Source organism: Choristoneura fumiferana, chromosome 19 (assembly GCF_025370935.1).
Source record: "Choristoneura fumiferana chromosome 19, NRCan_CFum_1, whole genome shotgun sequence".
Lineage (NCBI taxonomy): Eukaryota > Metazoa > Arthropoda > Insecta > Lepidoptera > Tortricidae > Choristoneura > Choristoneura fumiferana.
In genome coordinates this window covers 9915324-9936593 of record NC_133490.1, presented here as the reverse complement: position 1 = coordinate 9936593, position 21270 = coordinate 9915324, and the positions used below count along the sequence as shown (strand labels likewise).

At 36.5% G+C, this 21270-nt stretch overlaps 1 protein-coding gene across 1 annotated transcript in view; it reads right to left on the bottom strand.

The window, feature by feature from the left end:
- Positions 1–21270, bottom strand: part of Itpr (Inositol 1,4,5,-trisphosphate receptor) — a 185009-nt gene that overhangs the window by 139442 nt on the left and 24297 nt on the right. The window contains exons 2-4 of the mRNA XM_074102562.1: positions 9492–9609; positions 6816–6886; positions 5479–5594 (exon numbers count right to left, since the gene is read on the bottom strand). Of these exons, the coding sequence (XP_073958663.1) occupies positions 5479–5594; positions 6816–6886; positions 9492–9574 (270 nt within the window). The 5' untranslated portion in view covers positions 9575–9609. The remainder of the gene's footprint in view (positions 1–5478; positions 5595–6815; positions 6887–9491; positions 9610–21270) is intronic.

The window sequence follows — 21270 nt, the reverse complement described above, 5'->3', positions numbered from 1 at the left end:
CGATACATAAGAATACAATAAACAAAGGAGCGTTTGCAAAAATTTAAGAAGGTGTGAGTCACATCTTCCTCAAGCCTTCCCAGAACGATCCCACGGTGGGAAATTGTCTAATGGAGGTCGGTAACCAATTCAACTACATTTACAAGTAAAAGAAAGTCAAAAATACTTATTTCAAATAGGTAGGATAAGTTCGTTTTACCTTGCTTTCTCAATGAGCTCCAGTAAACTTCAATAAGTTAGTTGAGAAAGCGAGACAAATAAGAACTTATCCGACAAAATAGGGTCCTTAAAACACGAGTGTGGGTTTATAAAACGAGGCGTAGCCGAGTTTCATAATAGGGTCACACGAGTCCAATGTCGTAATGCTGGTCATTACCTATGATTTTTGAACGCATAATTGAGGATTTACTATATGGGTGTAGATAAAACATTATTTACTGCATCCGTAGGTACATACATAGTATATCTTTAACAAGAACTAGTAAGTACCTAATCATTAATAAACAAAATTATAGAGACAAATGAGTTATATTTCACAAACAACAGCTTCGCGGCTTTGTAACCTTCGCGCGTGGCATATGGGTACAACTCTGCAAAATAATTACACGGAGGCAGATGCGGAGGCGGAGGTACGATTCCTTGCGGAAGTTCCGCAGTTGCGGAGGCGAAGTTCCGTTACAACTCTAACCTGAACCCTTGTCTGGGATTAGACCGGATTATGTAGATTGGCGAGAAAATTACGACACCATTTTAAATTTGAAATCTTCCTGTAAATTGTCTGAATTGTTGTTAACATTCCGGAGCTGTTAAATCAATTTCAGTTTAAATAGAACGTCTAGTAATGGTTTCATTTGATAATTTTAATACCATTTGAGGCTACCAGGCATAATTAAGTATTTAATGATTTACTTACGGTTAACTATATAATATTAAGCATATTTTCTACAAGATGTAGATCACGATTACAGTCCAGTTTATAAACTTGTGTGCAAAAAATTTATCAAAATACATGAACACGACTCTATTGTTGCGTCGAGTCGTGTTCAGATTTTTGCTCACAAGTTTATGAACTCAGCTGTACCTTTAATGAACTCCTAGTAACTATTCTTAAAGTGTACTCAAGCGGCTCCGCCGAGTTTCAGCTCCGCTAAAGTATATATATCTTCCAAAATCTTCCGAGATTTCGGAATTGCAAGATTCCGGAATCTCGGAATGCAAAACCTAAATGACAAATATGGTAAAAGGTTGTAGACATAACTGCTAGATGTTGCACCCCAAGACATCCCCCACGCTTCTCTCGCTCCACGGGTTTGCTTAACAAAAATCACTTCACTCACACCATAGACACGGAAATATTTCAAAACAATGACTTTTATCGTTTCTGGTATTTCTTTGATCTGTTAGCGACGAAAGTGTCCAAGCGATTGAAATATGAACGACACAAATGAAAGAAAGGTGAAAGAATTGGGTTAATTTATTTCATTTCAGACTTTTAAGTTGGAAATAGACTTTGATAAATATCATCCGGTTAGATTAACGCAGACTAGGTGTCCTAGTTTTTCTTCATTAAGATTTAATTCTGTCTAAAAATGATCTCAATCGATATAAATACATTATGATTAGTTATTTGGAGTCTTTTTGGTATTTTTTATTTCAACTCCAAATTTGTTACTTTTACGAGTACGGTCATCCCGTAAAACCATATCGAAAATACAAACTGAGACATGGATGCACAGAAAAACCAGAAAAAAAGACCCGGACATAGATTCGATTTCCAGCGCTGGTCTCTTTTTCTGGTTTTTCTGTGCATCCATGTCTCAGTTTGTATTTTCAATATAAACACAGGTTATTCTAGAAATGAGATCGTCATCGGGATGCGGGATCAGTAAATGTATAGGTACCAGTTGTTTCAGAAACACAATCTCTGACATTTATTGTTTGATTGCCCGCGGCTTTGCCCGCGTGGAATTGGCTATCGCGCGCTATTTCCTCGAAAACTGTGCATTTTTGCGGGATTAAAAGTAGCCTATTTCACTCTCTGGCTCATAAACTATCTCTATGCCAAAAATCACGTCGATCCATCGCTCCGTTTCGACGTGAAAGACAGACAAACATACAAACACACACTCTTTCGCATTTATAATATTAGTATGGATTGACAAAAAAAAATACGTGTCCCACATTTTCTGATAATTTAATTAGCGGATTAAATAGAATAATATTTTTTTACCCAGCAATTCAATGGACTGTGTGAAGTTCGCTATCCGAAATATCCCCACGTGGGAACTATGGGCCAAGCCCTCTCATTCTCAGAGGAGGCCTGTGCCCAGCAGTGGGACGTATATAGCCCTGGAAACTATCCAATTGTTCACGCTAGTCAATATAAATAACCCTCACTCGGGCAGTGGGGTACAAAGGATTTCAGCGCTCATGCCGATTACGCTACCGCCCATTTTATTTTTAATGAAATGCGCGCCCTAACCCACAACCTCAATCACATTAAAAGCTTCAGAAATCCGATAGCTAATCAACCTCCTTCAACTGCCGACTCGAACATAAATCAATCTTACGACAAGGGGTATAAAGTTCAGATACGGACTTTTAGAATTTTATCAATCAATTTTAGTCTTACAATTGAATATAACTAGTAATTTAATCGATTTTCATCCTTTCATCACTAGAAATCAATCATTCACGTCTGAATCGAATGAGTTATCCGGGTCCACGGTCCAATGGTTTGTGGTTGGGTCCACATCTCTATCATTTTGGCATATCGTACCTTCAATCCTCCATGGCATAGCACCGACAGGTATCACGCACGATCGTTTAGGGCTAGCGTACCAGGACATACAATTTTTGCATCGACAAAACAGTAAGTCGTTGCAAAAGTTGTATGTATGCGCCAGTCCTTACGCGTCCAAACTACCTATCATTCATGAAACTCGGTGGTTTTACACGACGATGCACAATACGCCACATAATGCTAGAATGTTACAAATGTGCACACACACCAAGCGCATCACTTCAAAGCTCTATGTCGTAACAAAAAAGTATATTGTACTTACACCTATGTGAAGCATGGAGAGGGCAGCTCATTTTATTAGTACATTGTGTCTTAAAGGCGGTAAATAAGGAATTACGAACGTGAGTCTATTAGAAGCCCGAAGTCGAAGACTGAGGGCTTTAACGAGTCGATGTTCATAATTCTAGTACCGCCCGTGCGACATATAATGTTTTTCATCACATTGCGCACGTGCGCAGGTCCTCCTGCAGGTCGTGCAGCAGCAGCAGTATTTAGTACGGGCAATGACTCATTTACCGACCATGGGTTTCAAGACAAGAACAAAAGGTCTAGGGTTTTACATGGGGGGGTTGCAACCAAGGTAGCCTGCATGTTACGACACTGTTTACGAATAAGTGTAATGAAAAATATTTTATACACGAATTCACGTTTATTTCCTACGTCTTTTTTACATTTTCTTTCAAATATAGCTAAAACAAAACAGTATTGCATCATGCAATAGCTATAGCTATGTAGTAGGTATATATATGAAAATACGCATCTATATTAATAATTTCGTCAAGGGGTACGGTAGACTGAACGAAAATGCACATCAAATTGAAGAGCGTAAAAATTAGTCAATCCGAGTCGACAACTTGTAGGCGGAAAATTCGGATTATCGAGTATTTTCAATATAAACTTGAATAAATTACTAGGTATAAATGGCGTGCGAAGTAAACATGTCAAAGTCATCACATCAAAGTGGCGTTCGTGTCACGTCATCACGTGTCACAGGTGTCACAGGTTCATATTTCGTTCTCCGTTGTGACCTCTTAAAGGCCCCACACACGGTACGATTCGTCGATTTTCATCAGATCGATCGTACAGACGAATCGTACCGTATAGGGGCCCTTTAGTCTAATTTCTTTGATTATGACACAGAGACATCATATGTAGTCGGTCCCAAAATTCGTCACTGGCACATTATTTTTAAATTTAGAACATGATTTTAAGAAAATTTGATGAATTCCATTTTTGAATGTTTGACAATTATTTTAAAACAATAAACAGTCATTTGCTGCAATTTCTCACGATGGAGTGGACATTTGAAAAAAACCGAATAGCTGGTTTAGCATTGCACCGCTGTGGGCACTCGCCAAGTACCATTTTCAAGTTGCTCAAAAATTTAAATAACGCCTTAGGTTTGTGTACCGTACTATTGATAGGTACAATGAAGTCTCCAGTGTTGAGGACAAAAAAAGAATTGGCCAGCCTCCCTCCGTACGAACACAGCAGTGATCAAAGCGATTAAGGCGCGGCATAGCAAGAAATCCTTCCGAAAACAGAAGTTGATGGCTTTGCAGATGGTGTCAGTAGAAAAACCGTCAAAAAGGTTTTAAACGAAGATCTTAGTCTACGAGCATACAAAAAATAGAGTGGGCACTTACTTAATGCCCGTCTAAAACAATAAGGCTTAAAAGATCCCGGAAGTTGTTAATCGACACCGTGATATCCTCTTCACAGACGAAAAGATTTTCGATATTGAAGAGAAGTATAATAAACAGAATGATAGAGTGTACGCTAGGAGCTCTGAAGAGTATTCTTTGATTTTATTACGGGCCAACTGAGGTTCATTTTTGCGAAAAAGGGTCAAAATCAGTGCGAAAGTTTACCAAGAGACTGTTTTGGATAAGCATGTCAAAGATCTGCCCAACACGCTTATTTTCAGGACATAATTTTGTGCTCCAGCAGGATTCTGCGCCAGTACTGGTGTAAGACAAGCTAAGACCACTCAAGCCTGGTTTGACCGTCAAAAAATTTACTTTATAAGACACGAAGATTGGCCTTCCTCCATCCGGACCTTAATCCTCTGGACTATAAAATTTGGCAGGTCTTTAGAGGGGAAGGTCTGTGCTAAAACCCCATGAAAATTTAGAGAGCCTGAAGTCATCTTTAAGAAAAGCAGTCGGTGAAATAGACATGAAAATGGTGCGTGCTGCGATAGACGACTGGCTGAGCCGATTAAGGGCCTGTATTAAAAACAAAGGAAGTCATTTTTGACTAATTTTAAGTAATTTAATTTTTTTATTAAATGTACTTTAAATTGTATATAATTTATTAAAAACTGATTGTACTTTTGTTTTTTATCATTATTTTCATTTGTGACAGAACTTTGGGACGACTACGTAGTTATTTGGGCAAATAAGATTTAGAGAAATATCGACTGGTGAAATACCGATTACGTAGGTTAGCCGTTTAAAGTTTTGTGATAATAATTAAGGCTGGGAATATTTTCGATAAGTAGACAGTCTTTACTGGCAAAAAAATTTTTCAAACATATATTATTAGTCTACATTTTTACCGAGCGAAGCCGGGTATATCATCTAGTATGAATAAAAAATATGCAAATGAAAATCGTCAGCGTCTAGTTTAGATAAAATAATAGTCATTGTAAAAAAAAGGCCAGCACAACTTACATGTAATCTTTTAAGGAGCCCCGTGTCTGTATTGTTGTTGGCTGATTGTTTGGCCGTGTTCCAGAACTGCTTCTGGGCGGAGTAGCGGTTCATGGGACATATTTTGAACAGGCAATCTGCAATGGATACCAATTATTAGGAGCCATCCAAAAATTACGTCACAAGTTATGGTTTCCAGCAGAGATGTGCGAGGGTGTGTTGAGAGGAATGTGTTATTCATTAACCAATAGAATCGCTTCATTTAGGTACCTATCCTCGCACAGCACAGCTCTAGTCGAAACAGCTGAGCGGTGCCTAAATGATGCGTTTCTATTGCTTCATGAAAAACACATTCCTCGAATGGAAACGCTACCTTAGGGCTCTGGCGATCAGGGTAATCAATAAATTACTAAGTAAATATAACAATGTTTTAATAAATTTACGGCCCTAAAATGTTAGCAATATAAGCTTGCAATATAGAAATAAGTACATAAAGACATTCAATTTGAACCATAATCCAAACAAACACAATAAAAAAGTTATACACAAAAAGCAAAACATCCTAATCTTCATTCAGAATGCGGGACCAAAGTAATGAATAATAAACATGCCTTAAAAACAAAGCAAGAAACTTTTTTGCACTTGCTGTACAAAAATAAAGTGACAATCACACGTCCGAAATAGGGTTCCGTAGCCATTACGAAAAAATTAAGTAATATTTTTCTAAGGATTTCGTATTTTGTATGGAATATTCCAAGTTTAGGTATATTTTATACCTTAGGCTGCTATTTACTCTTAAACTACTAATAATTCTCCAGAAAACTTAACCGTTACAGTTTTCCTTATAAGTTTGATATACTTACTACCATCCTGAATTTTTTCAATTTTTTCCACCCACCGGTTTAGATTTTAGAGGGGGGGGGGGGGACGCTCGATTTTAATGAAAATTTGCACTTTAAAGTTGAATTTTTGCAAACAAATCGAAAAATCGGTTTAGCAACCCCCTAATGGTTAAAAGACCTATCCAACGATACCCCACACTTCAAGGTTGGATGCGAAAAAAAAACAATTTTGAATATTAAACCATTTTGTCGGCATACTTTACATATATATTCGTGCAAAACTACAGCTTTCTAGCATTGCTAGTCCCTGAGCAAAGCCGCGGACGGACAGACATGGCGAAACTATAAGGGTTCCGTTTTTGCCATCTTGGCTACGGAACCCTAAAAACCCATTCCTCGCAACACATCCTCGCACATCTGGTGGAAACGGAGCCTTAAACGATTTCTCTGTTCTACTACAACTAGACGAACATAACCTTTTATAAAACGAAATCTGTATCAAAAATAGCAACTCACCCCTGAACTTTTTGGGCGGATCAGTAAGGTCGCCGGCTTCTGGACACACGACGCACCTGTCATCTACCAACCTGCACAAGAAACATAAAATAACCTGTTAACACATTCAGTGCCTACCGGCCACGCATATAAGCGCTTTCATGACTTTCACCCAGTGCTGCGGTCGTAATTTTACAGCCATATTAGAACGCATATGTGCGGTTGCGGCACGTTATGTTTGACAGCTGAGCGAAGTGTGAAGTTCGCAAAAAAAAAAACTTTGTACAATAGGCTAGTATCATAAACATGCTAATTAGTCAGTCAGGTAGAAAATATTGGGCACGTAACTTTTCTTTTGTCAATCAAACAATAGTACATTGTGCATTAAGGGCCGTAAAAAGGGGATTACTAACGAGAGTCTATTAGAAACCCGACGTCAACGTACCTACTAACTTGTTTGCAAATTATAAAACTGAAGCCATAACTCCCTTGGGAGGGAAAACTATTCGTAAATCTATAACTCCCGTAAGAACAATTTAGGCTATTGTTCATTAGTAAACAATAAGTGTGACGAAAAAAAATATGAAGACATAGCAAGTTTAAGTTCCGTGTGACGTCACGCAGCGCGACACTTTTTAGTAGGTACACTGCTGAAACTCCCCCTCCCCTAGCTTTCTTTGTTTAGTAAAACTACGGAACCCAAACTGAGGATAGTCCGACATGTTCTGCGATGGTTTTTTGTTTGATTAACATAAGAAATACATAGTTATTTGTGTCACAAGAGAGCAAAATGATGTATTCTCGGCGAGGGCGGTACATTGAATCCAGAATGTAGCGAAGGATTCTACATAGAACATTTGCATTTTCCTGAGCGTAATGAGGGATTCAAGTATTACCGCCCAAGATGAAAATAAATTTGCTCCCGAGTGACTCAAACAACTTTTCACACGGGTATGACGAAAATTAAAATAAAACAATTCTAAATATAATTAAAGAGCAACCAGCATAGAAAATGGCGTGGTTTTACAATTATCAAGTTCAAAAAATTGCAAAAAAAAAAAAAACAGAAAAAGCCTTGAACAGAAAACTGCACTTTGAACCCTCTCGTCAGGGAGGAAAAGTTACTTTTCTGAATGAGAGGTGTGAAAAAATACTTGTCTATTACAGGTAGAGTCATTCACGATAACGCGTGCGATTCTTATTGCAATGTCATTAATGTCTAATTTTGTCAAAATCACGCGTCTTCGTGGATGGCACTAGGTATATCTGATAATCTAACTGAGACTAAATAGAATAATATATTTTTTTACCCAGGTACCCATTTAGTATGATGCAACCCACCGGCGTAAAAATACCGGTCCATCACAGAAAATACAGTATGTACGAGCGTCACATGACGGTACCATCGCGCACAAAAGCATTCGCTGCGGACGCCGGTGTGCCTACTTAAAGTCTCGACAGTGTAACGCATAAGCCGCATGTAGACAATAGGGTATTTGACACCATCACGGCAGACCTAATATACCTAGCAAGTAGCAATAGCAATGGCTCCGTGTACTGCCGTTTCGCACAATTTTTTTTCCCAAATGTTTCATTTGGCATATGTTTCATTTCCCAAGTATCAAATTTCTACGAAACCAAAAATTTTTCACAGAATATTTTCTTATGGTTTTATAGAGCACTAGTGTTAGGTTAAGGTTTGTTTTATGAAAGTTCCGAAAATACTTATCGCAGAAATTTGACACTTGGGAAATGAAACATTTGCTAAAAATATTTTGCCCAAACGGCAGAGAACCCAATGCGGTTATAGGTTATACCGTGTGTGGCCTATAACAGGGGCAAATAATTAAAACGTAGAGCGTACTCGTCAAACTCAACAACATTACTTCAGCGACTTTTAAAAATAATTCGGTTTTTAATTTTATTACATTTTTAAGTTTATTCGAAGAAGCAATGTAAAGCAAAATGTTTGATATTTGTAGCGTGACTGGCGACGTCAGTTGGGTTCTAGGATGGCGTACTTTGATGGCGTACATTGAATTTACGATTAAGATTGTTAGAAAAAATACAAAAGTTAAGTTTTGATTTTAATTAAGTGGGACCATGATGATCCAATTACCAGTGATCTATAGAGCCACTGATTTTAAAATTATCCCCGGTTCAAGGCCACACATTGTAGATTGTAGAGTACCTAAATACAGTCGAACAAATTGAATCATGAGCCAGGGACCTTTTAATAATCAATCTCCTTGCAAATAGTGTGAGATGTCAACATGACATTAGTAGCGCAAAGGTTCCACCCTGTGTCATGACTCAATTTGTTCGACTGTACAGTCACTTAGTATCTGCCTGCCACACGCTCCGCGTGCAAAAATATCTGTCACCTCCAATAAGCCTCCAACCGGCCCTAGAAATAAAGTCGTATCTAACAAATAAATATTTACGCACGCTTTGTTTTGTCAGATATTGGTGCTGGTGACTGTACGTACAACATCGTTGATATAGCACTTTCTCGACGATTTTCTTGGGAACACAGTGTGGTAGTTTCTTGGGAACACAGTGTGGTAGTTTCCTTGTCTCCCACACCGCAGTGTGAATTTTTGAAGTTGTTTTTGAAAATGGCCTCATTTTAGTACTTTTCGTTCCTTTCTACTGTTTTATGACTACTTATATTATCGGAGCTTTTATTATACTCACCCTAAGGTACTGAGGAATCCTGAGACGGTCCCCTCTGCGTAGAGGGACACAATGTCCCCCTGGTGCAGGAAGCTGTCTCCCATGTTGCTTCCGCCTTGCCCCCACCATGCAACGACACCTGTTGGCAAAACATGACACTGTTTATTGAAGAAACGAACCGAGGCCTGGCTGTCCTCACGAGAATGTAGCTAGGTGGCTGTGCGGGAAAAATACACCAATAGGAACTCATTAATTTCCAAAGACGCGTGATATCGTCGGTGTACGTAATACCGCGGACGCGATTTCGCGTCCTTTAAATTATTCATTTTTAACCCCCGACGCAAAAAGAGGGGTGTTATAAGTTTGACCGCTATGTGTGTCTGTGTGTCTATGTGTGTGTCTGTCTGTCTGGCTGTGGCACCGTAGCTCTTAAACGGGTAAACCGATTTGAATGCGGTTTCTTTTAAATGAAAGCAGGTTTTCTAGCGATGGTTCTTAGACATGTTTTATCAAAATCAGTTTAGCCGTTTTTTAGATATTGAACTTTGAAGTGACAAAGTCGGGGGTTTTCCACCTTTTTGTTGGTTAGGTTAGGATATTTGAGGTGGAAATAACAATTAAATTTATTTTATTTATTTATTTATTTTTATTGGAACTTTTGATACCAAATTTTGTCACGGCCTTTGGCACGGTACACTTTGAACATCGATCAATGTATTTATGACATATTTGTCAACCCACAATAAAAAAAATCATGAAAAATACCTACAGGGATGTTCAGTCGGACTAACCAAAACGAATATTATAAATTAACTTCAAGACATCCTATATTAAAATAAATTTAATTAACTTGATTTACTTAAATTCGCTTCGCTTTGAAATGAAAAATGGTTTATTATACAGCAAATGGATAATTTTACTTTCCGACCCCCAAACTATATAGGTAATACCTGTATTGGGGAACAGTGTTTGAGTTATACGACATCTACGATCTGCATGCAACAAATCAACAATACATGTGTCGAAAAACAACTAATTATGACAGAAAGTTGTACAATAAGCAATAACACAACAAAGATAAAAATTGTAAAAAAAGAGACAACGGAATTTAAATACATATAACTGTTGCACTATGTCCATTATAGTTTTAAATTTCTACATTATGTAAATTACACAATGCAGAGTTACCCAAGGGACAGGCCCCGCCATGCGGGTTGATGGAGTATCACAGAACTAAACGGATTATCCGTCCCTTTGCTAATTCTAGTTTAAAATTTATTTCGTAAACTATAAAGTTGTCAACCTCATACTGCTAATCGCCCCTATTGTGACTTTAAGGATTCTCTCATTACAACCGCTCTAAGGAAAGCCGAACATCCGAGATGATATACATATTGTGAGATCTATGCAGAACTTTCACCAGTGATACTTACTACCTTCACTAATGCGGAACACGACTACAATGATTACTATGAATCACTATAAAAAAAATCGAACAACTTACCTATGTGGTCCAATATCGAGTGAGTAACAAACTTAAATGAATAGCCCAGTGTTGTATATAGCGACTGTCTAGTCTGTCAATATCACGCTCAAGATGTTGTTGGATGCAAGACTATGAACGCATATATGCGTTTTAAAGGGGTCCATATTGGCTCATATACATTTTTTTTGGATTATTTGTAATAATACCGCTTTGTAATCATAATCATCATTTCTCCGAAAATTGTTTGTTATATATTTTTAGAATAATTATTTTAACTCATAATGTCAACACCGGGGTTTTTATCTAAGTATACCCATAATGTTAAATGGGAGAACTTATTTATTTATAAACTTATTTCATATAATCATCGCAGTTCTAACCTAACCCAATTTTCTGGCAGGATTTGGGTTCTGTGAGGGTCTGCGAACTTCATTATGACTGACACTTTCGTAGGTAAGTACTTCTAAAAATTGTATACAAACTCAAATGCATACTCGGGACATCATATTTACGAAAGCAGAAAGGAATTTCGACATAAGCTGAGTACGTAGGTCAGGCATTATCTGCCGACAACGAAATAACGGATTAATTCGATGTACTTAAAGTCTAAATTGGCATGAGATATGTTTAACCATTGCATGGACAATGTTTAGAATATCTTCAAGAATAACGTTGATTGTTCGGAAAATAGATTTATGTCGTGTTAACTCGTGTTGCTGAATTAGATTCTGCAATTTGAAGGCGTGGGAGCTCGCCATTTGTGCGACTGTAATTAACTTTAGGTACTTCACTTTTTAGCGACCGGATAGCATAGTGGTTACAGTCCCTAACTATGAAGCTTAAAGACTCCGGGCTCAGTCCGGTAGGCGCTGTATAAGTATACTCTATTTATTAAGCCAGAGATACCAAAGTGACAGTATGAAATGTCAAATGTAAAAATAATGTGACCAGCATAATATGAATAGTGCTGCTCTCTGATTTCGGTTTTCGACATAATTGCAAATAATCGATAAAACATAATATTTTATGGAAACGAAAATAAAATGAAAGCATTAAATATTCTACTTTCCATAAGCATTGAGCTTTCAGGCGGAACTTGGAACCGAAAAGACGGTTTATAACATGTGAAATTTGTGGAAATCAAACTAGTCGACATAATCACGAGAAAAGGATTTTTATGGCAAAATTTCTCTTGGACGAGAACCGGTAAGTATTGCCTTAGATACTTTTAGCCATATTTTGTAGCAGCAAGCTAAATAAACAAAGGAAAATAGATATTTAATATCCTTATCATTGTCTACTAGGGATGTGTACTATAACTATCGATAACTGTTCTGTACTGTACTGTGTCCCTTTTAGGGATAAGTTCGCCTTTGTACTCTTTTGGTTTTGTTGTTTTCTTTTTGTATTATTTTGTGATTTATGTACAATAAAGTATTTACATACATACATACATACATACTGTAGGCTTATTTGTTTATCAGTGCAACTAATATTACTTTACATAAGAAGAAGAAGAAAGAAGCGAAATTTTATGACAACTTGCATGCAATATGACCATAATTATTGGCATTTTCAAGCTTCCGATATTTCGACGCAGTTGCAAGTATCATGATCATGGGTAGACAAGACACACACACAGCCTGTATAAATTACTTTTTTTTGAGTTTAGTCATTACATAAGAATTTAACCGTAAATTTTAAAATATATATATACCTCTGTTTTAACGATAAAATGTTTTCAGATGCAGGGTTCAAACTAGTGGGAAAAGAAGATTTGGTGTATGTTTCCATAGAAAAATAACATGTATTAAAATACATACGTGAAGATCACTTTGAAAACAGAGCTTTGAAAAAAATAAAGGAAATCAACAGAAAACTTGTATTTTATTTTGGGGCCACATTTAAGTCCAACACTACAACATACGACTTAAATGTGGACTCGATCTTAACCTAATTTTGATTACAAAAATTGTTGACCTGAGCCTATATTTCAACCCTCACCATTTTATCGATATCGATAAAAAACGCAAGCGTTTAGCATGCTACACTATTTAAGACTGTTATGTTCGTAGTATTGTTCTTTGACGTTTGACGGATCTTTGGCGTACATGTTGGTAATGGTTTGCCATGCAAACTCAATACAAACTCGATTCCATTCGCTAGTATGGGAGTCCCGCCTCTTATATTCTCTTTGAGTTGGGCTACCGATGGGAATCGAGTTACGGCATGCCACTGATGTAGGTACATATTCGATAATTATAACGTCCTTGTAGTTAAAAAGTTAACAAATAGGCACTAATTGCCGTTCATCAATACAATACGTATTGAATTGAAAAACAAAAGAGAATAAACGTACAATACAAAAACATTAGACCTTTTTCATTTAATTGCACAAATATTTACTCCAACTCCAACAAATAAACAATAAATTTGATATGGAGCAGGAAAAACGTGAGTTAGTATAGTATCGAAGTGGTAACGCCAAATATTGATAAGCATTGATAAGGGAGAGAGTTCGAGCTAATTAGGTCAGGGGCCTATCTCGGCCGCTCAATGCAAACTTAATGAGCCCGTCAGTTAGCTGAGCATACACCGTACAACTGTCACGAAAATAAGCCCCGTTTTAGAGAATAGGCTTATTGTAGGAGCATTGTAGAGTGTTTTTTGAAAAGAGTACTTTATTATCCGAGATGGATGACGTAATTCTGATGAGCTTAAAGTATTTATAAGAAAGATCTCTCTCTATGAAAGGAAACATGGTGCTTTGTTTGCTATAACTATGAGTTTCTTGCTTTATAATAGTTTATGGAAAAACGGGAATCTATAGGTTCTTTTTGCCTTTCATGTCTCTTTAACATCTTTTAATTTTACACATTTATTGACAATAAAGTATTCTTTTTCTTATTCTTTATTTGACAAACTCCATCGACATCTATGTATAGGCTGCATGTTTCTTACATCAAAACGGCGCACAAAATGTGTGAACCTTTCACTATAGTTTGTTGTCGTCCGTGACAGGGGTTGTGTCAAAATAATATTGATGATTGATGCGCCGCGCGTTTTGCTCCAAACAGCCAGTCTAGTGCCGTAAGGTACATAGATGTCAATGACAAACTCTCAGTAAAAACCGCGACCGACTCTAATCATAATATTAATATATTACGTCTGGAGTCATCATGGTATCGTTGTATTTTGAAAACCAATAAAATACAATAAAAGTGGATGCTATCTGCGATTATGAAACATAATATAGTTGGGTACAAATTAAAGATATCTTATCTAGAACTATCAGAACAGAATAAAGCTATTTGGTGAAGGTAAATGAAGTTCGCAAAAATCTGTGCTAGTTCGCAGCAAAGTTTAGAAGTTAAACTGGTTTTTACTTTAGGATACGTAGGCAACTTAGTTGGATCTCTGATGATTGATTAGTTAAAATGAGATTTAAAATGAAATATGTACTGTTGAGAAATAAGGTGATAGAAATGGATTTTAAATAAGTATTCAAAACAAGTTGTCTGTAGCGCGATAGCAAAAATATGGTAAGCTGTTTTTTTTTTATTTGACTGGATGGCAAACGAGCAAGTGGGTCTCCTGATGGCAAGAGATCACCGCCCATAGACACCTGCAACACCAGGGGGATTGCAGATGCGTTGCCAACCTAGAGGCCTAAGATGGGATACCTCAAGTGCCAGTAATTTCACCGGCTGCCTTTCTCTCCACGCCGAAACACAACAGTGCAAGCACTGCTGCTTCACGGCAGGATTAGCGAGCAAGATGGTGGTAGTAGTGTCATTCGATGCTGGCAGCATAGGAACGGACGCAAGGGTTGAGAAGACAGAGCTCCTACCACCTGCAAATATATATTCTTTGGACTTATTTATTGTGTAAGAGCTTATACTGTATTTAAATTTTATATAGTTTGATACTTACCCTACTTCACACTAATATATTATGCAAGAAAACAATACCGCGATTACAAAACCATTTTTCTTCTTCAATTTATCATCCTTTAATAAGTACGTCACCAATTTCATATTCATTGAAAGTCAAAATCGGTCTGTTTATTACGACTAGGTCGCTAATAATATCGATAATAATGTTAGTTTTGCAGTGTTGCCAACTTGCGCTCACTTTAAAAAATGCACTTATATTATTAATAATAGTCAATCATTATGATACTATCTCTTTCGTTGGTAGCGGTTTCGGTTCATCTTTGTGGTGGCAGTATTTTAACTACATTGATTTTAAAAATATTTTTACATTAGTATTTAAATTGTAATTTACGATCAGATAGCGTTGGTGCGCGGGTTCCCTAGATAAGCGGGGCCCCGTAGCACTTGCTACTCTTGCTACGTGGCTAATCGCCACTGACTAAAGCAAATTTAAGTATAGAAACAACGGATCTTCATAATCATGATTGCCTAACGCACCTTCTGTTTATAAAATAAAGTTTAAATTCAATGTAAATGAGGAATTGTATGCTTGCAATGGTAAATATCACTGGCAAAACATCACATTACACAGATGGTTTACTTACCCACACAATTACATGTCACACTCACACCATATTAGTAAAGTTCCACTAGCTTCATGAGCAACTTTAACATGTCGCAAACAAAATAGAACAGATTCAAGAGTATCTTATACCACACTCGCCTCACGTCTATCAGGTAGTAACACAGCATCAACAGTATTAAACAGATCGTACAGTAGCATAATCTCTTACGATTTTCACTTATAACCATCTGCAAATTGGCCGTCACTCAGTTTTGAAATTTAGTCAGTTTTGGGAATCGATTTTACTTGCAGCATTTTGTATTTCAGCTCCAAATCTGTAGGGTACACACGACGAGTTGGGTTATACTGAAAACGATAGCTCTTATTTTGTCATTACATGGAACAGGAAATAATCAAACATTTACTGTTTTAATAATGGGTTCGAATTGTTCGCGATACAATCGTCTAGTATTACCCAAATGAATGGGTTGTCCACAAGCGTTTTCGATTCCAACCTATCTTTTCAATTTTCAGTGCAGTGTTGGATAAAATTTATAGTATTTTACACAGTTCGGCTTTTAACTTGTCAAATATAAAAAAAAAACATATAAATGAAATAGTCATTTCAGTCATTAACATCAAAGTCATGATTATTACATTGAAAGACGCTCAGCAATTTTCTCACGACGGAAAATTTACTGTGAAAAAATATCCATCAAGGTGTAAAGGAAACATTACGGCGAGAACACGGTAAAGTAGGTCAAAAGAAGCCTCTTCAAATTAAACTTCATAAAAGCATCTCAAGTTACGAATACCGATAAATTTACTTTGAATGTAACGCTTGAAACTCGGGTATTACAGGAGTTGCTTCAAGGGGAAAATAAAGAGTTCTCGTCTCGTCCATTATTTTATCTGCAAGTAAGTATTGTTGTGAAAGGTGAGCGTCTGTTAACGCTTTGACGGACATGAATGCTCGTGAGCAGTACCCGGGTCACTAACAACGTGTGAGCAAAGCTAATATTTTAACAAAGACTGCATAAATATAACGAATTTATAGTAATTTACAGCAAGCATACTGGATATGGTATTTTGTTCACTAAAACTATACGTATAGGTAGAGTCATTCACGATGACGCGTGCCGTGGCTCTTATTACAATGTCATTAATGTCTTTGACAAAATCACGCGTCTTCGTGGATGGCACTAGGTATAAATTGATAAAAATATGGATGTAATAGTCAAATCTAAATGTTTTTTGCATAAAATTATGCGAATTATAACTCGATTCAAAAGACTAAAAAAAGCTATTTATTAAGTGCTGTGAATATTGATACGCTTCAAGCTACAAAAAATAAACTTGAAATGCAAGAATCATAAAGAAGTAACTTAAATACTTGTTTCTAAATAACCTAAAGATTATCTTAAAATTGTCCCCAGACAAAAGAAATCCGTAAACGTGTACACGAACTTAAACATATATCAGAAAAATGCGACTGTTAGGTAAAATAATTATATCGGACAGAACATCAAAATCCTGTATACTGAAAATGTATACCTGCTACATATTATTGATGCTACGAATGAATCGCTATGAGTTTTAGGGGTTGTTTCACCATCTATTGATTAGCGTTAACCGACGGTTAAATGTGATGCCGTCTCCGTCTATTCGAACAAAACGAATAGAGACGGCATCACACCTAACCGCTAGTTAACAAATGGATGGTGAAACAGCCCCTTAGGCTAAATATTTTTACCGAATACGTATATACGTATCATAGAAAGTTACAAACATATTGAAGCAATATCTTGTCTGTCTTATACATAAATGTTATATCAAAAAAGTGACACATAAAGATCAATACCAACTATTAATAAACATCACCACCACCGAACCTTTACTATGATTACTTCCCTCAGTAATCAACAGTCTGGCAGCTAGTCCTCTCTCGGTAAGCTATAAAAGCCATCTGAGGCCAGCGACAGTGCATAAAAAGCGTTTATTAATGGAGGGGTAATGAATAGTATTTTCTCATTGACAAAAAATCATAAAATAAAACAATAAATTAAAAAAAATAAAAAACCCGACTGCCTTAAAAAATACTTAAAAGAAGAAAACAAGTCTAGTGGGCTAGAACTCTGTTAAGTAGCTAAATTCTTTAATAACTTTTTCAACAGTCGGGACTCATTAGGTACTAAGAATTTTTGAGCTGGTCAATTTGAATGGGTCCCGACTGTTGAACTTTAAGTTAGCTACTAAACAGTTCAAGCCCCCTAGACTTGTTTTCTTCTTTTTAGTATTTTTAAGGCAGTCGGGTTTTTTTTTTATTTATTTTTTTTTTTACACTTTTTTGATATTTTTGTGAAAATGATAGATCAAAACTATAATAACCCATACATATTTAGTATGGGCTAATTATTAGCTTTCATTTGATACCCTACTTGACAGGTTGAATAAAAAAATTTTTGAATGCTCAAATCCGCCATTTTGATTTTTCAAGATCTTCATGGACCCAGTGTCACTCGCTTCATCAAATCCAATGACGTATCGTTTATCAAAATCGGTTCAGCCGTTGAGTAGGTACTTACGAGAGGGCATAGGAATAGAATACATACATACATACGAGGCAAACACATACACTTTCACAAATGACTTCTGTACAGATTTTCAAGGCCCAGTTTGTTGTTTCTAAACATGGGGTGTAGATACAGACTTCTGTAACAGATTTTCAAAGGCGCAAATGTTATTTTGCAAGTTTGTTGGAATTTCTAAGGTACTCATTAACGTGTTTTATCTTATACGGGTGATAGATAAGTATGTAAATTATAACCACGGGACGCGAGCCCGTTTGGCTACTATCTCCAATTAAAATTCTGCCAAAATTGATTTTATAAAAGCCTTTGAAACGCCGACTAGGGATCGCCCATAGGATGGATTTGGTATTTGTGTCTCCGTCATGTGAATTTTCGATTTACTTCTCGCTTTGGGTAAGTACATTTTTAAGATCTAAAATCATTCTAAAATTATACAATTTTCAAGCTTTATTTACAAGGAAGTCGAAGCGAAATTCCGCAACAATATTAGACCTGCACGTATATTATCGCTATGATTCTCAGACAAGATTGATAGTTTCCGTATCATTATTCATTACAAACGTGTAACTCTACCTATGTATATCTAACACATTTTCTTCTTTCAACGTGTCAAGGTACTGAAGCAAAGTAATTCCTTTTCTTTCCGCATCTCAAAGTTCTAAACCGAATCTACCATCTTTTATTGTCTCCGTCTGCTGTAATTAAATTCAGTTTTTTTTTCAACTTTTCGGGAGTTATAAAAGCCGAGATAAAAATTGGAACTTCTCACCGAAATTGATTTAACAGGCTATTTCAGTAATCCAATATTTGATATGAGTCCTGTTTAAATATTTGGCACTTTGAAGATACAATCAAACTTTTTTCCTACACTATAGGATTCATATTGCAATAACGTAGAAGTAAAAGAGATTCCTCCGGCAAAGCGTAGCATATTAACGCGGTTGCCACTTGAGTGCACTTTGTATAAATTTGATCCTGGTCGTTGACGCAAAATGACTCAACTAAACACGCACCAAGCGTCAGACACATCAAATTACTTAGTAACATATCTCTACAAGGACACAGTGTAGCAAGTAGATATTGAATACCCGCTTTGCATAAAGGAAACATTAAGCTATACAGTATTAATAGTTGTATCCCGAACGTAATCCCGCAGTCGAGTCAGGTTTGTACATGTAGGGTAGGAGCTTTTACCCGAGGATTTAGATGCGTGGAATACGTTTCCCTATCAGTCTGCGAAAATGTTGCGTTTGCGTAAGAAAAAGTTTTAAATGTATGAGTGTTCAGTTCAGTTTAGTAATTTTATTTAGCTGGACTGTTATCAATGAATCAAACCGATGTATTATCCTGTTTAAAATTATGTATTTAGGTGTTGAATCTTTAGATCAAAGACAAACTTGAGGGAGTGAGATCTCTTGGAAATTAATTATTGTTATTGAAACTTGGCGCCATCTTTAGGAACTATTAGCTTGTAGATTAACGTCCATAGTTGACTATCGCAAAATCATCGTGATTTCATGTAACACTAGTTTGTCTTGAAGCATCACTTTTAGTTAATACCGTGGAAAGGTTCAATAAAACTGTACTCAAAGGACTCACTCAGCTAAAACCGATCCAGCTCAATGAATATTAGTGCGGACGGAACTAAACCGGCAAGGACGTGAAAATTTGGAAACATTTAGGTTGTAGCGACCACCGAGAATTCTAAAGGTACTCAAAACACCGCTGACGTCGTGTGTACCCTCACCAAATTCACTGTTTTTTTGACCAGCCTAAAAGCCAGCCTGTGCGTGACAGATATTAAGCCTTACTACTGACGTGTGGGAGATAAAGTCAATCAATATGGGGGGTTGTCTAATCAGGCGTTGAGGGGGAGATTGTTAAATATAGTTGTTCTTTCTACCGTCCCATTGCTTTCCACTGGCTGCTGACCTGGATCGTGAAGGCCTAAGGGTTTCGCGTTTATTTTTAAGATTGCCTTCGCAGTGGATTTTTCACTGATGTTTAAAAATATACGATAAAGTATAGAGTTTGGCCAAGAAAGTAGCGCGTTCCACGTAAGTAATTTCACAAGCTCAACTACCATATCAGCGTACAACCAATAATTTTAATGTTTTACGATGTACCATACCAAAATTCCAATGAATCAACAATTTACGAGTAGCCTACGCACGGTAATGATGACAGCAACCCTTTTAGTTGGAAGTTAATTTTATCAATGATATTAACCCAACGCCTACGTAATGCTTTTCAGATAACCACCGGAAGAACCGCACCAGATAAAATAGCAAGGTATACGCACGAATTGAATTTTTGATACATTACACTTGAACACGCACGGGATACAAAAGTGGAAGACTAACTGAGTCAAGAACTTGGTCCAGCAGAAATGTTTAGGTTTCCGAGATGAATGATTGTTGGTGATGGTGATGTTTGTTTAACTAACAATCCCACTTTGAAATTTAGTTCCGCACCGCGGCACGGTTTTGGCTAGGCCACTACGGAATCTGTTTCGTATTGTAATAGAGATGTTTAACAGATCCCGTCCATTGCTTGTCGAATTAACATAACATTAACACAATAGTATAGTAACGAGCTGAGGAAACTTGTCTGTTAAATAAAACAGTGAAAATCCTTTTTAAATCCTACATTACTGACGTTGAATTGAAATCGCGATTTTTAATTACCTGGGCATTTCTTATTCTTACGATTTTTTTGTGTGAGTTGTAAGAATTGAGTATATTTTTTTGGAAAATCAGTAAACTGTATATTAATTCACTTAGCAAATTACATCTAGTATTATTTTTGAATATAATTTTTGACATACAAAAATTAAAAAAAAACTTTCAAGTCCAAAATGTCACGGACCGTGTAGTGTGAGATTGGCGGAATTTGAAATAAAATGTTTTTTTCCGAAGAAATGTTATGTTATTTTGCAAAACATTACAGCAATTATGCAAGACTAACCTTTGTTCTATAAAATCAATTAAAAAATTAAAAAATAATAATGACTATTTGTGATTTTGAGCAACATAAAGTTTGTGAGTAGTTTTTGTGTCAACCTTTTAAAGTTTTTGACAGCAACACTGTCTTCTTGTCAGATTTGCTGTAGAAACATTTATTTGAAAAAAAAAGGACAACCTTAACGCGTCAACGCCGTGTACGAGTTTTGAATCTAAGGACCAATATCACGTTATTATTTAAAACATAATGTAGTGTTAAC